Source organism: Dendrobates tinctorius, unplaced genomic scaffold (assembly GCF_039654945.1).
Source record: "Dendrobates tinctorius isolate UK_male_01 unplaced genomic scaffold, ASM3965494v1 ptg000011l, whole genome shotgun sequence".
NCBI classification, from domain to species: domain Eukaryota; kingdom Metazoa; phylum Chordata; class Amphibia; order Anura; family Dendrobatidae; genus Dendrobates; species Dendrobates tinctorius.
In genome coordinates this window covers 95,953,546-95,976,267 of record NW_027361679.1, presented here as the reverse complement: position 1 = coordinate 95,976,267, position 22,722 = coordinate 95,953,546, and the positions used below count along the sequence as shown (strand labels likewise).

At 44.7% G+C, this 22,722-nt stretch overlaps 1 protein-coding gene across 1 annotated transcript in view; it reads left to right on the top strand.

Moving 5' to 3' along the window:
* The window catches only part of PIK3R2 (phosphoinositide-3-kinase regulatory subunit 2), a 118,847-nt gene that overhangs the window by 41,510 nt on the left and 54,615 nt on the right, over window positions 1–22,722 (top strand). The window contains exons 2-3 of the mRNA XM_073544990.1: window positions 3,413–4,184; window positions 20,297–20,389. Coding sequence (XP_073401091.1) covers window positions 3,854–4,184; window positions 20,297–20,389 — 424 coding nt within the window. The 5' untranslated portion in view covers window positions 3,413–3,853. The remainder of the gene's footprint in view (window positions 1–3,412; window positions 4,185–20,296; window positions 20,390–22,722) is intronic.

Here is a 22,722-nt window from a genome sequence, read left to right as displayed (position 1 = left end):
TCAGCTTCCTGCTGTGACGACGAGCGACGCGTGGAGCCGGGCGGGAGGACGCAGGATCACCGCGTCTAACAGGTAAGTAGTGACCCCCGTCCCCAGCGATGTCGCTGGTGAGATCTGCCTGTGTGGCAGCTCACTAGCGACCACCTAGCGATGCACCAGCGATCCTGACTGCGTCATATCGCTAGGTGTAACGGTACCCTAAGGGAGGGGGGCTGGATGTGGCTCGCTCCCCTCTCTCAGATCTACAGCTTGTTACAGGTTACTTTCTTGTATGTTTCCTGGGTGTTCTTGAATGGGACAGAGTATTGTGCATCTGGCATTTTGTAGTCCTATCTAAAATGTTTTTTCAGGATGTTTAGTAGTTTGGACACAGAAGATGATTGTAAACCCAAGTGAATGGCCAATCTTTGGATGATCTTTTTCTAGAGTCTGTGGCATTTGAATGGGTACTAGGTGAGCATTGTAAATGGCTATTTCTCCATGAAGCTGCCCAGCTGGTTACATTTTTACGGTTAGAGCTGTCAAAATGTCACCACGTCAAGCCCAAATTGGCACTTGTGAGTGTATATACAACCATTTTGCCATCCACCGTACATGTCCATCGTTTCATTAGCTTCTTATGTGGCAGCTTTGGAGAGGGGGATGTATTGAGATGCCCCCGCTGTCTGTTTGTGCAAGCGGATAGGTTTTTTTGTGTGACTTGTATTAAGTGCCTCTGGTCTTGTAGAGGTTAAATGGACTTGGTAATGGAGCAACTGTCTTGGAGTGCAGACATCTGGTATGTATTATGCTCCATCCTTCGGCACACAATACATTTCTCTGCAGCATCCATTCCCATAGATACTTTTTCCTCTCGGTGAATGCGTTCCCTCTGGGAAGACCTGGTACGGTTATCTGTATATATGTTGTGTTATCTGCACGCCACGCTTTTTGTTACATCCCTTCAGAACTAGGTCATGCTTAGCTTGTGGTTAACCACTTGGCGCAGTCCATCCTGGCAGAAAGGTATTTAATAAATATTCCAGACCCGCTATAAATTAGTAAGGCCTCGCTATCAATTTTGTTTTTGTGGCCATGTGACACCTTTTGTAAACTGTTGGGCCATAGGTCACATCTGTCAAGAAACTGAGAACTGTGTTCCATGGGAACATTCAACTTGAAAGACTTGTCAGTTCAGGGGGTGAAATAATTCCAGGAACGTTAACCATTTTAGTACTGTGGCGGTGGAAGGCTCAGCGTGTTTGACGTCTTTCACAATACTTTGTACAATTACCAAAAGCTTTCATGTTTCTTCAAGATGTCGGTTATCGGCAGCAGCGTAGCCCAAGAGTCTTGTTCATGACGTCGGGCTGCATCTGCGTGGAGTTTGTATGTATCTTCCATCTTTTCATCTGAAGACTTGAGTAAGGGAATACATTGTGTACGCAAGGCTACACAATGTTGCCGAAGAGAAATATAAAGAAGCAAATAAAATTTGTGTAGCTTTTTTTTCACATCTTCATAGGGTCCAGTTATTGCCACGGTGTTGTTAAAATACATAGAAAATGGATTTTTCTGTTTTCTAATAAGGATATCCCCTCCTCCAAAGACCGCTGTTCCCAAAAATCACCTGATCAATGCAGGCCCATCTCCTGAAACCCTTTTTGATCTGCTGGTATTGCCAGGAGAAGCTGAAGTTCTAGTAATTTGTGAAGCCTTAAAGTGATTCGGTCATCTGTCGATATATTTGTTTTAGTTAATACTTTGTGTTCTCTGTGAAATAACAATTCTGAAGCTTACTTTCTTAGATCGCTGCACTGTGCTATTCTTCTGATCTTCCTACTAGAAATTGACGAATAATTTGCCAACTAGGTTGTCATGCCTTTTGTCGAAGGGATGTTTTCTTATAGTCTTTCGTTGTCCCCAGTGACTGGATAGGGTCAGATTGTGCAGGCACACAACCTCAGTTGGTTATACCCTGTTGTTAAGCTATTCCTCAGTTTCTTATAGGAGCTACAGAGGAACATTACAAAGCAAAAGCACGAAGAAGAGGTGCCGAGAAACGTTTCTTTTTTTTAAGTGCACAGGTATGCTCTAAAATGTAGATGAGTGGTGGCAAGTAGAGTTGAGCGAAACAGGTCGGCCAGATTCATAAGTCTGACCGACCGAAACCCGACCGCAGCATGAAGTCGGCCATGCGGTCGGTAAAACGAGCGCCAAAGTCTGATTTCTGAGAATGCTTGCACGTGACTTTTTTTCAGCCACTGAGCAAGGACGTACACTGTGGGCAACGAGATGACATGTGCAGCGTCCGGGGAGAGAGTTTTCGCGCACTTTAAAAAAGTGGTCCGGCATGTAGGTGTGTTTCCTGTCCTCCACTCCCTGCCGACTTTGCTTCCTGATTGACTTGCATTGGGTTTCGTGTTTCAGTCAGACCTTAGACTTTTCACGATAGTCGGCCGATTTCGTTCGACCCAACTTTTGAGAAAGTCGGGTTTCATGAAACCCGACTCGACCCTAAAAAAGGCAAAGTCGCTCATCTCTAGTGGCAAGTCCTCTTCAAGGCAACTCTGGCCGGTGAACGTGTGTGGTGGACAGTGATTGTCATTTGTCCACTCAAGGCCATTGAACTTGCCTTTAATGCAAACCTTTCACTGCATGGCATAATAATTCTGCTGTCTGACCACTAAAGTGTTAAGGCCTTTCCTGCCAGACTACTGTCGGGAGAGGATTTCATTCAGGGCTAAATTGCTGTAAATTCTCAGTTTCTTCGTCTCCAGAGGCAGGAATAGGAATTTTCAACTAGCAGATGTGACCTATAAACTGCATCTTCTTGTACATCTACCTTCTTCTATTCATTGCACAGCATCCTGCACTGTTTCTCTCCACATAATCCACTCTAATGTATTGTTATAGCAGTAGTAAGTTCCGTCTTAGGCAATGTGACCCTTGAGTAATGCGGTACAAAATTGCATAAACCAATATTGTGTCAAATGCTGCACTGTGAAGTACACATTGTTATATTGAGCCTGATTGGGCTGGTATGCATAGAAAATCTTTTTGAATTACTACGTGTATAATTATTTTTGAAAGTTTACACTCAACCTCTTATCTAGCCTAATTGACATTTTCTCAGTATCCCTACCGCAGACACCTAACACTGCTCAGTACAAACTGCAGCTATCAGTCAGTCTAGCTATCAGGAGACCGAATACACTTGTACTCAGAAGCTCTCTCAATTCTGATGGACTCATTTTAATATCCATATTATACACCCATTCTGACATGGTATTTCAAGATACTTTCAAGTATTCCAGCCTCATCAAGTTTAATAAATCTATTTCATAATTTTTGCAGATTTTATAGTGAAATCTGTTGACAAATCACCTAGATCTCATCCTTTTCTCAAGCAAATGTTCTTCTTGTCTTTCAGATCTGAAACCTTCAACACGTTGATCGAGGAAGCGTTGGCAACCATAAAGACGATCCCTCCACCATTTTGTTGTTTTTCTTCCATTTGCCGCATGATCCCCGAAAAGTCCTGGATTATGTTTGTCGCACTTTTCCTGTGCTCTATCATCTGGCTGAATAGAGGTTTCAAGCTCAGAATAAGGGGCAGCTAAAAACATTTTCTTAGTCACACTACTTTCTTTATTTTCTCTCTACTTACTATCAAAACTTCACTTTTGACGAAAGTTCCCTGGATTCTCTCTGTAAAATAATGCTAATGCAAAGCCCATCTGTTCTTATTGCTTAATTCTTTATTTTTTTTTATCTCCAAAATTTTTGGGTGCTATAATGCGCTAAGAACATTATAGTGCACCCGGAGACTTCTAGGACATTTTGAGGTTGTAACCGGAAACATCCTGTACAAATGTCAGCCGAAGGGTTCCAATATCGAGCACTGTATCCCTATCAGAGAGAACGAGAGGAAGACATAGATCTTTTGCCTGGTGATGTCCTAACGGTCAGCAGAGCATCTTTGATAGCATTAGGGTGTAAAGATGGGGATGAGAGGGACCCACATCGTATTGGTTGGATTTTGGGGATCAATGAAAGAACCAAGCAGAAGGGAGACTTTCCAGGAACTTATGTTGAATTTATGGGACCCATACGAATGTCATTGCCAGCCCATCGTCCTCGTGGGCAGCGACCACTGCCTGCAACTCCAAGCACATCTAGGCTAGAGTCATCCAGCTCATCAGGTAGGTTACCTTTGCATTTTTCTCCCAGTTACAGTTACAATTTTCTGTGGTTTATATGCTAAATTTCTGAGAATAAGTGGTGATTCCCCAGTAGATATGATCTTAGTAGGAAAAAAAAATGTTGTGCCCTTGCTTTCCTCTGCGATCTATTGATGGAACTGAATATTTTGGTGCCATTTGACCATTGAACTTTTTAGACATGACTGGGATCCATTTTTTTAGAACTTGCCCTGTGCTTATCATAGAATGTTATCGTTGGAAGGGACTTCTTGCTCAATGCAGGATTCACTAAACCATCTCAGTCAGATGTCTGTCCAACCTCTGTTTGAAGACTTCCATTGAAGGAGAACTCGCCATCTTTCGTGGCAGCCTCTTCCACTCATTGATAGCCCTCACTGTAAAAAAGTTTTTTCTAATATCTAATCTGTAACTTCTCCATGTCAGTTTCATTCCATTGCTTCTCGTGTTTCCATGTGCAATTGAGAATAAGGATGATCCCTCTACGCTGTGACATTCCTTCAGATATTTGTAGACAGCTATTAAGTCTCTTCTTAGCTGCCTTCTTAGCAAGCTAAACATTCCCAGATCCTTTAACCGTTCCTTGTAGGACATACTTTCCTGTACACTCACTGTTCTGGTACAGTAGCTCTTCTCTGAACTTGCTTCAGTTTTTCAATGTCTCTTTATTTTTTTTTTTTAAATTTGGTGCCCAGAACTGGACATGGTGTTTCAGATGAGGCCTGACCAAGGAGTAGAGGGGGATAAATACTTCAAATGATTTATATTCTATGCTTCTCTTAATACATCCTTGAACCTTGTTTGCCTTTTTTGCTGCTGCATCACACTTTTGACTCCTGTACAGTCTATGATCTATTAGTATACCCAAGTCTTTTTCACATGTGATGTTGCTTAGTTCTGTTCCTCCCTGTTCCTCCTTCTTCTGCAGTGTTGCTAACAGTGTCAAGAGTGGGAGAAGAGAGTTGCATTGACAATCCAACACAATGGGCAGCACTTTGAACAGATTTTATAAGTGGTCATAAACTTGTAAATAACTCATGAAAGAATAAAGTTATGTTAAAACCAAGCACACCATTGTTTTTTTTGTGAAATTCTCAATAAGTTTGATGTGTCACATGACCCTCTTCCCACTGGAAAAAATAAAGTTGGCTCCAAAATGGCCGACTTCAAAATGGCCACCATGGTCACCACCCATCTTGAAAAGTTTTCCCCGTCCTATGTGCCACAAAAAGGAAGTTGATATCACCAACCATTCCCATTTTATTTAGGTGTATCCATATAAATGGCCCACCCTGTATTAGTCGCTGCCCATTGTTCAAGCTTATCTAGATGCTTTTGAATCCTTTCTCTGTCGTCTTTAGTGTTAGCTATCCCTCCTCTACAAATTGATTAGTTTACCTTCAGTTGCCTTATCTAGTTCATGTATAAAAATGTTGAGCAACACTGGGGCCAGGACAGAGCCTTGTTGTACCCCACTTGAAACACTTCTAATTGGATGTGCAACCACTTATCACCACTCTTTGAGTACAATCACTGTGTAAGTTATGAATCCACCTAACTGCAGCCTTGTCAATTCCATACTTGCTGATTTTTTCAATAAGGATAGTATGAGATAATTTATCAAATACTTTGCTGAGGTCGAGAAATACTATATCTGCCGCATTTCCCTGTTCCACCCAATCAGTGATAGAACAGAAATATGGCATGAATTGTTTGCTACAAACCCATGCTGACTCCGGGTAATTACTGTATTCTTATTCAAGTACTTGTATACATGTTGTTTAGTAATGTTCAAAGATCTTTCCTGGTATAGAAGTAAGGCTCACTGGCCTGTAATTTCCTGGCTCAATAATTCTCTCTTTTTTCCTCTTCGCCACGACAGCACCCACTGAGAGAGGGGATCCGCCCCCGGAACAGGAAACCTACAGAGAGATAAATGGGGCGGTCCCCCTCGCTCCCTCAGTTTGGTTTCCTGTTCCTGGAAAGGAACCCGCAGAAGAGGATGCCTGGTCTGGTAGCCGCCTGCGTGCAGAAAATGAGCAGCAGGGGCCCCAGGACCGGAGGCAGCGTCGGGCGGAGAGGTGTATTCCCCCCCCAGAGCTGGTGTAATGCAGGTGAGGCTGGAGGCGAAAGTGGTGCCAAAGCTCACTGGGGGCATGGCTATACTCCCCCCCCAGAGGGGGTAGACGCATTACAAACGCCATCGGGCGTACTGAGGCCGCGCGCCCCCCCCAGAGTGGCAGAAGGGCTTGTGCGGTGTGTGCTGAGTGGCGCTGCTGGGAGTCATACCTGCGGCAGGAGAAGGCGTGGAGGGGGGGCGCATTTTTCATTTGCGGTGACCCAGCGCTCCAGGAGAGGCAACCCGGAAGTGGAGGAGGACTTCCGGGATCAGGCCGAAGGCAGAGACCGCGGGACAACGCCCGCGCATGCGCAGTAAGGAAAAAAAAAAAAAAAAAATGGAGGACGAAAAAAAAAAAAAAAGAAGAAGAGAAGGAGGAGCAGCTATAGCAAAGGCTTTAAAAGGAAGCCACAGACACAGCGCTAGTGCGCAGTCATGTCGTCCTTAGATGACCCAGCTTCGCTCCCATTAGGTCAGCTAGTGGTATCCCCACTTGGCAGTAGACAGAGCAGTGCTACGAGGAGAACCAATAGCACCAGAAGAAGTGGCAGCGCTAGGAAGGAATCCAGTGGGCCTTCCAGGCAAGATGAGCCGTTAGAGAAGAAACGTAAGGAAAAGAAGTCGTCCCATGCCTCGCCTCAGCCTGGGTCCCGGACACCGCAGCCGGTAGTTGCTGACGAAATTCACGGGTGAGTGTTTTTTGGTCAGGTTAGATAATTGATAGCCTTCTCTTTCTGGTCCATACCCCTTTTAGGCTAAAAGAACAGAGAAGGCGAAACATAGAGAGTGTGCCTTATGTTCGCAGCCCCTCCCGGATGGCCACCCAAAGAGATTATGCCAATCATGTGTTGAGGAGGCCTTGCAGTAGGAATCCTCACGGAAGAAGGAGGATATCCGGGCACTGATAAGAGAGGAACTACGGGCCTTAGGCGGTTCCAGTAGTCTAGGGGGTCACTCCTCCGTGAGAGAAATACGTTCATCTAAAGGAGGAGTCTCGCTGGCGTCTAGGTCGCCGTCAGATACCGGAGAACTAGATTCCGATAAGTCCCAGGAATACCTTTCCTCAGAGGACGAGGATCAGACGTGTTTCCCCACGGACAGTGTCAGTAATCTCGTGAAGTCTGTCCGAAATACCATGGGGTTGCCGGAGAGTAAGAACCCCAAAACCCCTCAGGACATAATGTTTGCGGGTATTTCCCGTAAAAAGGTCCGAGCATTCCCAGTGGTCCCAGCTGTAAAAGACCTAGTTAAGAGGGAATGGGAGAAACAAGGTCAGAGGACCTTCCTCCCCTTAACGTCAAAGCGTAAGTATCCCTTTGACGATGAGGAGTTAACGGCCTGGTCGAGAGCCCCCAAGGTGGATGCGGCAGTGGCCTCTACCTCCCGTAGATCCTCCTTGCCGGTGGAGGATTCGGGAACTTTGGCTGATTCTTCGGATCGTAAGACCGATACATTCCTCAAAAGATCTTGGGAAGCTTGTACGGCAGCCTTTAAGCCCGCAATAGCAGCCACGTGTACGGCAAGATCTATGTTGGTGTGGCTGAACGACTTGGAGGACAATATTAAGAATGGAGTAGCTAGGAGTAGGCTTCTTTCCTCTATGCCCCTCATTAAGGGAGCAGCGGCCTTCCTCTCCGACTCCTCCGCGGATTCTCTCCGGTTGTCGGCTAGAGCGGCAGGACTGACCAATGCAGGCAGGCGGGCCTTATGGTTGAAGGGGTGGAAAGGAGACACACAAACAAAAACTAGATTGTGTGCTATACCCTGCCAGGGTAAGTACCTGTTTGGTACGGAACTGGATGAGATTTTGACAAAAGCGGGGGAGAGGAAAAAGGGGTTCCCTAACCCGTATGTTCCGTTCAACAGGAGGGTCTACAGGAAGCCGCCGTTCGGTAAAAAGAAAGACTTTAGACCCCAGGACCGCTGGGGAAATAAGGACCCCAAGCAAAGAGGCAACCTATTCGGGAAACGTCCCTTCAGAGGAGACAGATCCCGATAAAACCGTTACACCGGTAGGTGGCAGGCTATTAAGATTCAGCCGCCAATGGATGAAGGTGACATCAAACCCGTGGGCCCTAAGTATTGTATCATCAGGCCTAAAATTAGAATTCGTTCGGTATCCACCGAACTCCTTCTTATTGACTTCTATGAAGTCCCGATCTCAGCAGGAAGCACTGGAGATGGAGATTGCGGTACTGCTAACTAAACAGGTCCTAGTGGAGGTCCCAGACGACGAAACCGGGATGGGCTTTTATTCTCCTCTATTCTTAGTCCCAAAACCAGATGGCTCTTACAGGACTATAATAAATTTAAAGAAACTTAATACCTTCCTAAGACTAAGGTCGTTTAAAATGGAGTCGATTAAGTCTGCAATAAAGCTTTTGTTTCCCAGGTGTTATATGGCGGTCTTGGACCTAAAGGACGCCTACTACCATCTCCCCATATATCGAGGGCACCAGAGGTTCCTGCGGGTAGCAGTCTGGTTCAGAGGTCGGATTCAGCATTTCCAGTTTGCGGCAATGCCATTCGGGCTATCCATGGCTCCTCGGGTATTTACCAAATTAATGCTGGAAGTAATGTCATATGTAAGGCTGAATGACACCCTAGTTGTCCCTTACTTAGACGACCTACTCATAGTGGGGAATTCTGTTTCACAGTGTGAAGCAAGAATAGCTAGGATTATCTCATCCCTACAAACACTGGGTTGGCTAATTAACTGGGAGAAATCCAGACTAGAGCCAGTGACCTGTCAAAGGTTTTTGGGCCTGCAAGTAGACTCCGTAACTGAGGAGTGCTTTCTGCCAAACGCCAAAGTAATGGCCATAATCGACAAAGTACAGAATGCTACAGGAGGACCCATAATATCATTGAGACAGGGCATGTCCTTGCTGGGGTCACTGATATCATGCATTTCAGCGGTGCAATGGGCTCAGTTCCACTCTAGAGAACTACAGTGGGCTATTCTGCAGGAGATAGACTGCAGGGGCGGCTGGAAGGGAAGATGTCCCTATCGCCCGAGGTGGTTGAATCCCTAAAATGGTGGTTAATTCCTTCCAATCTATCGAAGGGAGTACAGTGGTGGGTGACTCCCTCCAAGATACTCACCACGGATGCCAGCCCCTTAGGTTGGGGAGCCCACCTAGAGGAGCACATGGTACAAGGCTGGTGGCGTGAGAATGAAATAGAGGCCTCCTCTAATGTAAAGGAGCTAACAGCGATTTTTTTATGCGATATCTCACTTCCTCCCGCAGTTAAGAGGCGCCCACGTAAAGATCCAGACAGACAATACCACCGCAGTGGCCTATATAAACCGGCAAGGAGGCACGCGGTCAATGCCACTGATGTCTATCGCGGGAAAGATTCTGAAGATGGCCGAAGTCCATCTTCTCTCCTTGTCAGCGCTCCATATAAGAGGAGTAGACAACTCCCGAGCAGACTATCTCAGTCGCCAGGCCCTATACCAGGGAGAGTGGGTCCTCAGCAGAGACGTCTTCGAAATGATAGCGTCAGAATGGGGCAGACCGGAGATAGATCTATTCGCAACCAGAGCCAACAGGCGCGTAAAAAGGTTTGCTTCTCTCTACAGGTCGGACAACCCAGATATTCTAGATGCCCTCCAAGCACCCTGGGCATTCCAACTAGCCTATGCCTTTCCTCCGATGGTGCTACTACCAACAGTAGTCAGGAAAATAAGACAGGAGAGGGCGAGGGTCATCTTGATAGCCCCGTTTTGGCCAAAAAGACCGTGGTTTTCATGGCTGAGAGCCATGTCGGTAACCGACCCGTGGATCCTGCCGCTGCACCAGAATCTTCTCTCGCAGGGACCCTGCTACCATCCACAGGCCAAAGCCCTGCACCTAGCGGCCTGGAATTTGAAAGGGAGCTACTGAGGCAGAAGGGTTTCTCAAGGAACCTAATCAATACCCTGCTACAAAGCAGGAAGGAGTCCACGACAAAAATATATGCTAAGGTGTGGAGGAAGTTCCTGGCCTTTCACCCAACAAAACTAGCTGGTGAAGTACCCATTACGGCCATTCTAGAGTTTCTACAAAGAGGCCGAGAACTTAGACTCTCAGTAAGCACTCTTAAGGTCCACGTGTCAGCCCTAGGAGCCCTGTTTAACTATAACGTGGCAGCAAATAGATGGGTGACTCGGTTTATCTCGGCCTGTCAACGAGCAGAACCGGTGCATGTGCCTCGACTTCCAGCGTGGAACCTTACTCAAGTTTTGGATGCCTTCACTCAGGCACCGTTTGAGCCCATAAGCTCAGCATCAATAAAGTGCCTCTCATTGAAAACGGCTATGCTGGTGGCCTTAGTATCAGCCAGGAGAGTGGGTGATCTTCACGCTTTATCAGTAGACCCACCGTTCCTGTTAACAACACGAGACAGTCTGATTTTAAAGACGGATCCGTCCTACCTGCCCAAACGGGCAACTAAATTTCATAGATCTCAAGAGATATGCCTACCTTCTTTCTATGAGAACCCGTCAACACAGGACGAGGAGAAATATCACACCTTAGATGTGAAGAGAGCCGTGCTAGCCTATCTAGATAGGACCAGTCCCTGGAGGCAGAGTAGGTCTCTTTTTGTCTCCTTCCAGGGCAGCAGGAAGGGGTCTGCAGTTACATCGGGCACGATATCCAGATGGATTAGAGATGCGATCACAATGGCGTATCTGACAAAAGGAGAAGACCCTCCACTGGGGATTAAGGCGCACTCTACTAGAGCCATATCATCCTCCTGGGCCGAGAGGGCGAACGTCCCAATTGAACAAATATGTAAGGCTGCAACCTGGTCTTCTCCATCTACCTTTTATAGTCACTATAGACTAGATTTGTCCTCTACCGAGGATCTAACTTTTGGTAGATCAGTCCTTAACACGGTGTGCCCGCCCAAGTGATTATCTCTGGAAATCTCTCAGTGGGTGCTGTCGTGGCGAAGAGGAAAAACCGGATTACTTACCGGTAATACTCTTTTGTAGAGTCCACGACAGCACCCGCTCACTTCCCTTCCGTAAGAATTTTTTCACACATGGGTCTCCTTGGTGGTGGAGATTATGATTTAAGTTAGATATGTGATTAAACTTAGTAAGCTTAAAACTGCATAGGGGTAAGATAGATGAATCGCCCAAACAGTTTGACTAAAACATGTATGGCGGTTCCTCCGTTGTTCTCGGTAACACAAGCTGAGGGAGCGAGGGGGACCGCCCCATTTATCTCTCTGTAGGTTTCCTGTTCCGGGGGCGGATCCCCTCTCTCAGTGGGTGCTGTCGTGGACTCTACAAAAGAGTATTACCGGTAAGTAATCCGGTTTTTTGAAGATGGGGACAACATTTGCCCTTCCCCAATCTTCTGGGACTTCTCCTAATCTTCAGGAATTTTAAAAGATTCTGGCTAGTTGGTCTGCAATTTGCTCTGCTAAGGCTGGTTTCACACTTGCATTTTTTTGCGCTGCGTTTTTGCGCATGTGTTTTTTTCCTATACTTAACATGGGTCTGCATTGGCATGCATTTGTACGCGTTTGTATGCGCATACGTTTTTTTGTAGTGTGCGCCCAGGCACACAAAATGCATCCTGATGCATTTTTTGTGCGTCCGACCTGTCTCAAAAAAACGCATGCGCACGCAATGCGCACAAAATTCACCCAAAAACACATTAAAGTTTATGGGAGCGCTGACTCATGCGCACGTCAGTGCAAAAAAAATGCGTTTTTTAAAAAAACCATGCGCAAAAAAACAAGAAAACGCATAAAAAACGCATGATGCGTTTTTTATGCGCATTTGCACTGCGCACGCAGCGCAAAAAAACGCAAGTGTGAAAGTAGCCTAACTCAGTACCCTAGGATGTAATTCATCTGGACCAGGAGATTTAAATTTATGTAAATTAGCTAAATTGGCTAAAGTGTTCTCTCTGTTTTATAGATATTGTGGATTCTTTTATTCCTTCGATAGCACCGTAAAGATCAATTGATAACAATTGCTTTCTTAGAGAACATAGATGCGAAATAGGAATTTAAAAGGTTAACCTTCTCAACATCATTTTTTACCACTTCACCCTTCTCATCCTGTAAAAATGACTTTTCTTTTGCTTTGGGCATACCCCCAAATCCTTTTTTTTTTTACTGCTTTTGCTCTCCCTTGCAAGCCTCACTTCATTACTGGATTTGGCTCTTCTAGCTTGCATTCCCTGCAAACAGCCTTGTATTCTTAAAAAAAAAAAAGTGGACGGCCCCTCCAAAAATAATATATATAACTGAACATGAGGTTCTTAGTTTAACATTCTGATCAGACTGTATGAAGCTCACTGCCACTTCACGGCAAACCTCGGAGCGGAGCCACACGCCGACCGCCGTCACTGTGGCAAAGCACAAGCAGGGCAGATGGCCCGGTGTCTTCAGACCGTGCCACCCCACCAGCACAAAACCACGGCAACAATGGCCGCCACACTGCACCAACACCAAATGTAAGGAGCAATGAAACTCGCCTCCATCAAGCTCTTCAGTGAGAGCAGAAATGGGCTAGACCCCTTACTTTGCAGTCTCCTGCTAATTAAAATCACCTGTGCCAAGGGTGGTAGAGACCCACTACAAGGTTTGCCGTGACGTGGCATTGAGCTTCATTCAGTCTGATCAGAATGTTAACCTAAGAACCTCTTGTTCAGTTATATATATTTTTGCCTAGCGGCATTAGATCATTGTATGATGTTTTGAGGTGCTGCCCACTCTTTTTCTCAGCATGTATCATTATATTCTTCTTTAGACATGCCCCCTCTTTTTCCATTTATCTATTTTTTTTTCTTTTTAACAATTGCTTAAGTTCTGTGTTCATCCACCCTGGTCTGTTTAAATGATTCCAATTCTTCCTCCTTTTCGGGATTGTTACTGATTGTGCAGTGAGAATTTCACTGAGGAAAATCTCCCATATTTTTTGGACATTTCTGTCCTTTAGAACATCCAGCCATTGGACCTTTCCTATCCACTTTCTGAGTCCATTGAAATCTGCCTTTCTGAAGTCCAACCTTACAGTCTGAGTCCTCACTGATCATCTTCCTGTAATCCAAAATTTGAGGACAGCATGATCTCTGCCTCCTAAATTCCCAGCCACCTTTACATCCTCATCCATTTCCTCTGTTAGTATGAATTAGGTCCAAGATTGCAGATCCTCTTGTTTGCTCTTCTACCTTTTGAAAGATAAAGTCAGAGAGAGAAGATAAGTTTCTGGACTCATTACTTTTGCCTGAGAGAGATTCCCAACAAATATCTGTATAGTTACAATCTCCCATGATCACTGTCATACTGTTTTGTGAACAGAGACATATACAGTGCTCTACATTATTGAAGCCTAGAAAAAAGTTTCTTTATTTGGGAGCCCTGGAGTACAACACTTTAAAAGTAAACGCGGAACATTGCTTTTTATAAGCAGACCTACCCTGATGAATTTCCTTGCTCGCGCATGCACAACCTATCCACTTCTCGTGAATACGCTGCTATAGCATATTGTGCCCTAGCCATGAAACTCGGCTTGTTCTCTGACTCTGGTCCACAAGCTGTCGGCATCAAAGAACGGCCAGGGAGGGCCAGCAGAGCACATAATTCCTCTTTTGTCCCTCTCCAGTCCTCAAGCCAGCTCCGATATCATCCCTTGTCACAGACATTTTCTATAGAGTACAGCTCTTAGCCTGCCAATTTTTTTTTTTTTAACCCTTATGCTCCTTAACCACCAACTATAGCATGGAACAGTGCGTGTTTTGTGGAAATTCAGTTTGGTGTGTTTGCTTCCTTAGGTCTCATCGCAGTTCGTAGGCTAATACTGTGCCTCAGTAGTCCTTTTTTTATGAAGTTTTGCAAAACACGTATACAGCATAATCTAGGCCTATAGTGACAAAAAAGACTATTTCAGAATAGTTCCATGTTATCAGTAGTCGCTATGTACAGCAGTACAGCGGAGATTAATTGTGCCACAGTCGTATCATTTTATTTGCTTTATTTGGATTTTTCTATAACTTTTCATATTGATGGATTATATATGCGTGTGATGTTCACAGTGTTGCAGACGTTCTAAGTTGATCTTGCTGAAACCAGTTTGAGATTTGATCTTTTTTTTTTCCTCCCTTTTGAGCTTTTGAGACACGTGGTAAAAATTCAATTGGTTGTATGGGAAGCAGCACAGCAGAGCGAGCAAAAAAAATTCCCCCTTTGGAACATGGAAGGAGGAGGGGGAAGTGCTTTCCATGTCTCTAGCAATTATTCCCCTTTTGTAGCGTGAGAGTATTCTTCTCATAGTTTCCAGTGTTTTTTTTTTTTTTTGTGTGTGTAAAAGACGAGAAATTAGAGACTGTACTGCTTGTGCGTACATGAGGTATTTGATGTGCATTGTTAGACGAGCATATCTAGACTGTTACACATTTATAGCCCTAAATAGAAGGAAATGCCAAAAATACAAAACAAATAAATACCTATGAGCAAACAAACTGAAAACCTACAAAAATTGTTCAAAAAAAGTAGGCAAAAACAATCAATATTTTTGAAAAATAGAATTTTATTGGTACAATATTTAAAACCGAACACCATAAAAATGAGAAAAAGATAGGAAAAAATAAATAATATGTTACAAATTTAGGCCTCAAACACAGGAGCCATACCAGAACTCCTAGAAGCCTATGGGGTCCACTGTACCTACATGTGCCCCCCAATTCATAAAATATACAGTCTCTTCTGTGAGATTCTGTATGAATTGGCTCCACTGTTCAGTCACGTTGGTTCTGTCTGTGAGCATACCAGCCAACCATACTCATGTGGTACCTTGGTACAGACACGACTCCCTTGAAGTATCTGACTACGTCACTATGAAAATACTGTCCTATCTGCAGGCACCATGTTAGGCTGGTTTCACATTTTCGGATGGAGGAGCTGCGGAGGGATGTGGTCTTCCTCCGTGAAGCTTCGCCCACTGCTGCACCTTCTCTGGTCAGCTCCGCCTACGACCACATGCGGCCTACGTACCTATCTTTAACAGTGGTTATGCAGGCCGTGCGGATGCCTCCGCATGCATCGTTTTGACAGTGCAGCTATCGCATCATAATTTCCAACTTGTTGCGTTCGCTGGTCGCCGCACCATCAGAACGATGCATGCAGAGGCATCCGCACGGTCTGAGTACCCAATGCTAAAGATAGGGTATGCAGGCCGCATGCGGACGTAAGCGGAGTTGACCGAAGGAGGTGCGGCAGTGCGCGGAGCTTCACGGAGGAAGTCCGCATCCCTCCGCAGCTACTCCATCCACCAATGTGAAACCAACCTTATAGAGCAGGGGCGCTGAGCAGATTGATATATAGTTTTGGGAGAAAAAGATTCAGTATAACCTGTATATTGATGATTTAATTCTCCGCTCTTTCTGGGATCATTAGTCCAGTGGGCGGTTTGATCAGTGACTGACAGCTTTCTTGTTATAAGTGTGCACGCAGAGGTAGCTGTCAGTCACTGATAGGACCGCCCACTGGACCTCTGCACTCTCTGGGGTTTCTGACCAGTGGGCGTTCCTATCAGTGACTGACATAGCTCTGTGTGCACTCTTATACAAAGAAGGCTGTCAATCACTGATAGGATCGTCCACTGGACAGAAAAGCATTTTTGTGGTGATGTGAAGTTTCCAATGTTTAGTGTAAAAGATTCCGGAATTGTGGGACTATCGGAGGCTTCAGAGAAAGACGACCTAACAGTTATATAAGGAATACTACTCTCCTTTATATGGAAGGACGGCATTGGCTGCAACTATTCCCACGAGTTCCCCAGATAACATGCATGTATGGCTCATTTGAAATTCCAGTTAAATCAGTAGTTTACCACTGATGTCACTTGTTCAGTAACTAGAGACCATTTTATCATGCTATCGAACATCTACAGGGCATGGGTCAGGATCCATCAGCAAGCACAGACTTCTACTTAATATTCTTTCTATCGTATCTTCTAGCTCTAAATGATCACTAATGGGAACCAATCACCAGTTTTGTTCTATGTGATCTTTGAGCACCATGATCTAGTGGAAGACACCCTGATTACAGTGACGTGTCACTTACTGGGCAGTGTGTTGCTCAGGGGCAGACATATCATTGGTGCAACTGCACTGGAGCCCACTAAGTAAAGGGGCTCACTGTCACCTCCAATACTGCAAGCAGCTCCTGTCATATACGGAACTATTGACCTGCAACTGTTCTTGCACAGTGGCCCTTCTATATCTTAAGGTACTGTCACACTTAGCGATGTACCAGCGATCCCGACCAGCGATATGACGCGGTCAGGATCGCTGGTACATCGCTAAGTGGTCGCTAGTGAGCTGCCACACAGGCAGATCTCACCAGCGACATCGCTGGGGACGGGGGTCGCTACTTACCTGTCACACTAGACGATCCTGCGTCCTCCCGCGTCGCTCGTCGTCACAGCAGGAAGCGCCGCAGGAAGCTGACGACGAGAAACAGTCCAGGACGTTCTCGCGCGATCAGCGATAACAAGCGGGGGAGCGGGTCGCTGGTAAGTATCAGACACAGAGATATCGCTAGCAATATCGCTATAACGTCACAAGTTATAGCGATATTGCTAGCGATATCGCTTAGCGTGACATGCCCTTAAGTATGCCTCTGGTTTTGCTGTTTCAATACAATCAGTGTTTTATCAGCAGGAGATTATCACTTGAGGACCACTGGCCTTGTGCCTCCTAGTCTTACCACGCCCCCAGCACTGATTAGCAGCGCTCTATAACTATACCTTGTACACAGAAAGCTGTGGTGTAGGCAGGTTATGTAAACTCTGGTAGATGTGCAGGAGAGAAAACTGTGGCTCTATCATAACTGCTGCACCCAGGAAACTAAGTGATGCATTGCTGGAATCAGGGTCTCTCTGCCTACCTCATGCTGCTGTCAGATCACATAACAAAACCCTGCTGACATACCTTATCAGTCTGTGTATCAAAGTCGAGAGTGGCCAACTAGGTGCTCATAAGTGCAAAAGCTTTATGGAATGAGGACCTTATATAGTAAAGAGCCCATACGTGCTAGGTTTAGTTAATATTTTTTCAGTTCACCAAAGTAGCATCCATTTTATGAATCTTATTTGTCTTTTCTGATAGAATAGGACATAGAAGGTTTGCTGATTTTGCTGGACACGTTTGGAAAGCTGGGGTGCAGATTCCAGGACTTGCTTTCTCTGGGTGGGGAAAGAGTTAATGTGCTCACAGAGCTTGGAATCTGCTGACAAGGCTAAATAAGCCTGACTGAGGATTAAGCCCAGAGCCAGGATGTGTGCAGGAGGAGGGGAAGCATCAAAGTCTAGCTCTGCAGCTTGCCTTCATTTCACATTTCTCCTCAGCAATGCTCAGGGGTGACAAATGCTGATTGCCTGAGAAGCTGGTGGAATTTCCTACTGTTCAATTCTGCCATCATGGGCAATAAAGCACATGATCACAGTGTGGTAAAATGAAATATATGGCAGGCTGATGGGGGAAAAAGAGAAGGAAAGATACCTCAAGTATTAGACCCTTTAGATGAGAACTGTTACCCAACTTTACTCTCGTGAGCCATCCTTCATGTGGCCTTCATTGAGGGTTTTTCATAGAGGTTTTGTATATATCCAACCCACACGAAGTGTATGTCTACTTGTGGATACTTATTGGCATAGTGCTTTGTATTCTGCTTAATGTTTCGAAAAAAGACAAGCTGCATAAAGCCCCTCATACACAATATCTGTGAAGGACTTGATGCTCAGTTGATGTAGAAAAAAGATTTATTTGCAAGCCACAGTGCACATATCTGACGTGTCAGTTTAGACCTTCTTCAGCCATATGGATTGCCATAGAACAATATAGGAATCAATGCTGAAACTATGTACAGGATACACTGTGTCTGGAAAGGTATGGCACCTATAGACGTCAGCATGTCATGTGACTGTAGGGTTCAGGCCCGCAACATCTCTATGTTGGTAAAAAGTTTTCAATAACTTCTCCATTGTATTTCCTGGTTTATGTTCAAGGATGGATCAAATCCTCTTATGAGAAGGATTCAGATCTTTGAACGTTTTGGCTACCTGATTTTAGTCCTGATGATGTACAGCAAAAACTTAAAATATATACAGATAGATCTGCTTTAGAGGGAAAGTTCTTTCTATAGCTACTTTCACACTTGCTTTGTTTTGCAGCGCGTTTTTCCCACAAAAAAAGCATAGAAAAAACGCATACAAATGCTGCCTTTTTTTTCAAGCATTTTTATGAGCATGCATGAAAAAAGCGCAGCGTTTTTATGCGTTTGTATGCGTTTTTAGTGCATTTTTACCGCGTTTGCGTTTTTTTCCAACATTAGTTGGCCCCTCACACTAACCCAAACCATGACTTTACTAACCCTGACCCTAACCTTTAACCAAACCATACCCTAACCCTTAACCAAACCATCCTAACCCTTAACCAAACCCTACCCAAACCCTAACCCTAAACCCTAACTAACCCTAACCCTTAACCAAACCATACTAACCCTAACTCTAACCCAAACCCCTAAATTCCATTGTCTAACTAATGGTCAACAAAAAAACGCATGCGCAAAAAAACGCATACATGAGCATGCCAATGCGCACCCATAGACTTATAATGGGTGTCTTGCTGTAAAAAAAAAAACGCATTGCGCGTTCATGCGTTTTTTTGAGGCAAGTCAGACGCCCAAAAAATGCAACAGGATGCATTTTGTGCGCCCGAGCGCACACCACAAAAAACCACATGCACGTAAAAACGCATACAAACGCATATGTATGCGCACATAAGCGCATCCCATGCAAAATACAGGGGGAAAAAACGCATGCGTTTTTTAGCGCTAAAATACAGCGCAAAAAAACGCAAGTTTGAAACCAGCCTAAGTATACTTAATGGAATCGCTTGTAGGTCTACTAGAGAGGTGTGGTATAACGAAAATGTTCCTGTGCTGAGATAATGTTCTAAATGTGCCCCTTCTGTGTACTGTGTAATGGCTGTCTGACCGTGCAGGAACATGGTCTGATCATACCACGGGATATTGCCTAAAACTAGGCAGTGAAATGTTTTGCCTCACAGATAGAATCGGCTGTGATCCCATGCTGTCCTGTCTGTATACTAAACTTCCTTCCTTCCCTGGCCAGGAGCTGAATTATGATCAGACCATGTTCCTGCAGGGTGAGGCGTTTACAACAGTCTGCAGACTGAAGAAGGGATCCTGACTGCAGTGCAGACCATCATAAATGGTCAGGATGAATATTTAAGTCTTTCAATAATACTTTTCCCCAGTGCAGTACACTTGGTTAAGTTCATCTGTAAGCAGTGTCAGCCTGGGAAGCTAAGGGCCCACCAGTAACATTGAATTTGGGGGGCCCACTTTTTACCTGCACACAAATATTACACGACCGTTGTTCACAAATCTACCTATATCTCTATATAATAATACACTGGGTAGTGTGGTACAGAGTGAATTATGCCAAGTACTGCCCATACTTTTGAATTGGGGGTATAAATGTGCACAGGAGCCCACCAGGGGATTCCCCTGTTCCCCCATGGGCCAGTACGAGCCTGTATGTAAGCCAAGGTTCACACCTAAGGGCTTTGGACATTTAACAATTATCTACAAAGAGGCTAGTCAGTATTTCAAGTTTGGGGTAGAGCCTCGTAGTGATGTTGCTGTTTCTTGAAACTGCTGGTTGGAAATGGATTGTTAGAAATTGAGGGTTAATTGATTACTTATTATTAATGGCCCTCATTTTTTATACAACTTCATGACTATTAACAATAACCAGTTGAGCTACGCTGCTGTTGATAACAGACCCGCATTGCAGCACCCTCCTGGCCTTATGCTGGGTAGGATGTGGCCCCCTAAGGTCTAGTTAGGTAAGCATAACTGTTTAAAGCTATATAGTTTACAATTATAACTGCAATATGTACTCCATTCCCACTCATTCCATTCTTCTTTACGTTAGGTTACCTCCTACTTGAACTTGTCGATCAGTTTACCCCTCCTGAAGAAGCTCCTCTTCTCCTTCTAAGGTTACTCAAAGCGATTGAAAAAAAAGGTGAGTTTTTTTAGATTGTTAATACATGTTCAGATGGTTATTTACCTCACTGAAACAGTGTGTTGTTTGTACTTACTGTTTAAAAAATAATATAACTTTTCATACATAGTTTTATTCAGTTATACTAACAGCTGTTCTTAACTCCTTACCAATAGTGATGAGCGAGTATACTCGTTACTTGAGATATCCCAATGTGCTCGGAGATTGTTTCTGTTGCCACAGCTGCATGATTTGCGGCTGCTAGACAGCCTGAATACATGTGGGGATTGCCTGTTTGTTAGGAAATACTCGGAGACCACCCAAGCAGTCTCCTGAAATCTCGAGTTACGAGTATACTCACTCATCAGTACTTACCAACATTGTGCTTCTTGGTTCCGTCCAATATCAGCTCCTTGTCTTTGATGCAGGCGCTGAGCCTGCATGTTTCCCAGCAGATGCTAGCTGTGTTACTTATCTTCTGCCTCTAACAACAGCCAGCAGTGGCCTGTTACATTGTAACAGAGTATGTTGGTAGAATAACCATGAGTTTTCTGAGAATCTTCTAGATCATGGCTGCACAGCCTGTTTTGGTCCAAGGGCCACATTGTCATGCTGTTGGTGCATGAGTGCATCACCAGAACAATAATCAGTACATGATTGCAGCACAAAGCTTAGTACAGCTCACAATTGCAATGTCACGTCAGCCACATATACCATTATATTGCACCAACCTCCAACTTTGAGTATGTACTAGACAGTGGTAAGGAGCTATCTACTGGGAGGAGTTGTTAACAGCCATCAAAAGACGGCAAAATATGCAGGAACCACAGTACTGGTGAGATGCATTCAGTATCACAAATGAACAGTTAGATCAAGGAACCATAGAAATGCCGTCTTCTCGTCCTTCCCATCCCTTTTGTCTGCATGTATTACAGACTCCTTGATGGCTTTGGACATCCACAGCTCATCTCTGCAGACTGCCCTTTTCTTAGGTCTTCTGCAGCACATCCCTACACGATTCCCTTAAAAATAAGTGTCATTATTGTGCTCCTAAATAAAAAATATCTTCCCTACTCTGTGCTTCTTTGCTGACATTTCAACTTGTGTTTTGTATGTAACCCCTTGTCATGTATAGCACCATTCAATCAATGGTGCTATAAAGATAAATATATCCCCCCACACGACCCCTCTCCTTAATATGTCCCCTCACACTGTAAACCTCCATAATATGTCCCCCACCCTGCCCTGCTCCAGAATATCCCCTACCACTGCTCCTGTTCTCACATTATTCCCCCTACTTCACCATGTGTGCAAACAATAACACCCCTTCCCCTTTCCAATACTAATCTGGCTCCTAGGTGGAGCACTTACCGTCCCATGCTGTGCCTGCTGTGTCCTGACAGCCTCAGTGTGATGAGGTCAGGGGGCGCTCTACTCCTGTCCCGGTGCTACAGTGTTCATATGAGGAATGGAGTTAGCATCTCCTGATTCTCCATAGGCCACAAGAGACCCTTTGGCGCCCGCATGTGGCCCCCGGGCTGTATGTTGTGCAGGCCTCTTCTAGATCAGCCTGTGAAATCTCTTAGATCAGGCAATATCTGAATGGATTATAGTGGCTTATTCTGATAAAGCGATCTAGATAATGACAAAATATTCCAAAAATTCGGCAATAATTGGGGTGCAATTTAATACAACCAGGAGTTGATTGATGCTTACCAAGCCTTCAGTTATAAGAGTGTGCATTATTGTTTTCATCCTTCATCACTGTCTTAAAGGGATTATCCAGGACTTTGCTTATTTTTCTTATTGGGCTTTTAACTTAATGGCAATTCTGCATGGACAAGTAGCTTTTTCTCTTCCACTGTGCTCTGTAGATGTCATACTGTTTGACTCCCCGCTGCCTAATAAAGGGAGCTGGCTGTCAATCAGCATGATGTTGGCAGTGACTCCCCTTCAGCAAAGCAGACTGCAAGCTCTGTTGACAAGAGGTTAAATGAAGCAGGAGAATGGCCAGCAGAGATCTGCATTGGGCAGAACCTGCCGGTACGTTATTAGGCCCATAGAGCAAAATAAGCAAAGTCCCTTTTAAAGTGATTGTCACACGAACACCAGTTACCATCTATACATGTTAGAGGATACGTGCATCACTGTTGGGAGTCCTGTAGCGGTATTATGCTATCCTCATGTAGGGCGGCAGATTTAGTGAACATATGTCTGGCAAATAGTAGAAACAAAACATTTGCAGATATTTTTTGCTCTTCTTCGTTATTGGCGTTTTATGTCAGCTTTTAAGTATTGCTTATGGATCGTGTGTTTTATTAATAGATGCGTAGTGTGGGTTATGCCTGCAGCTA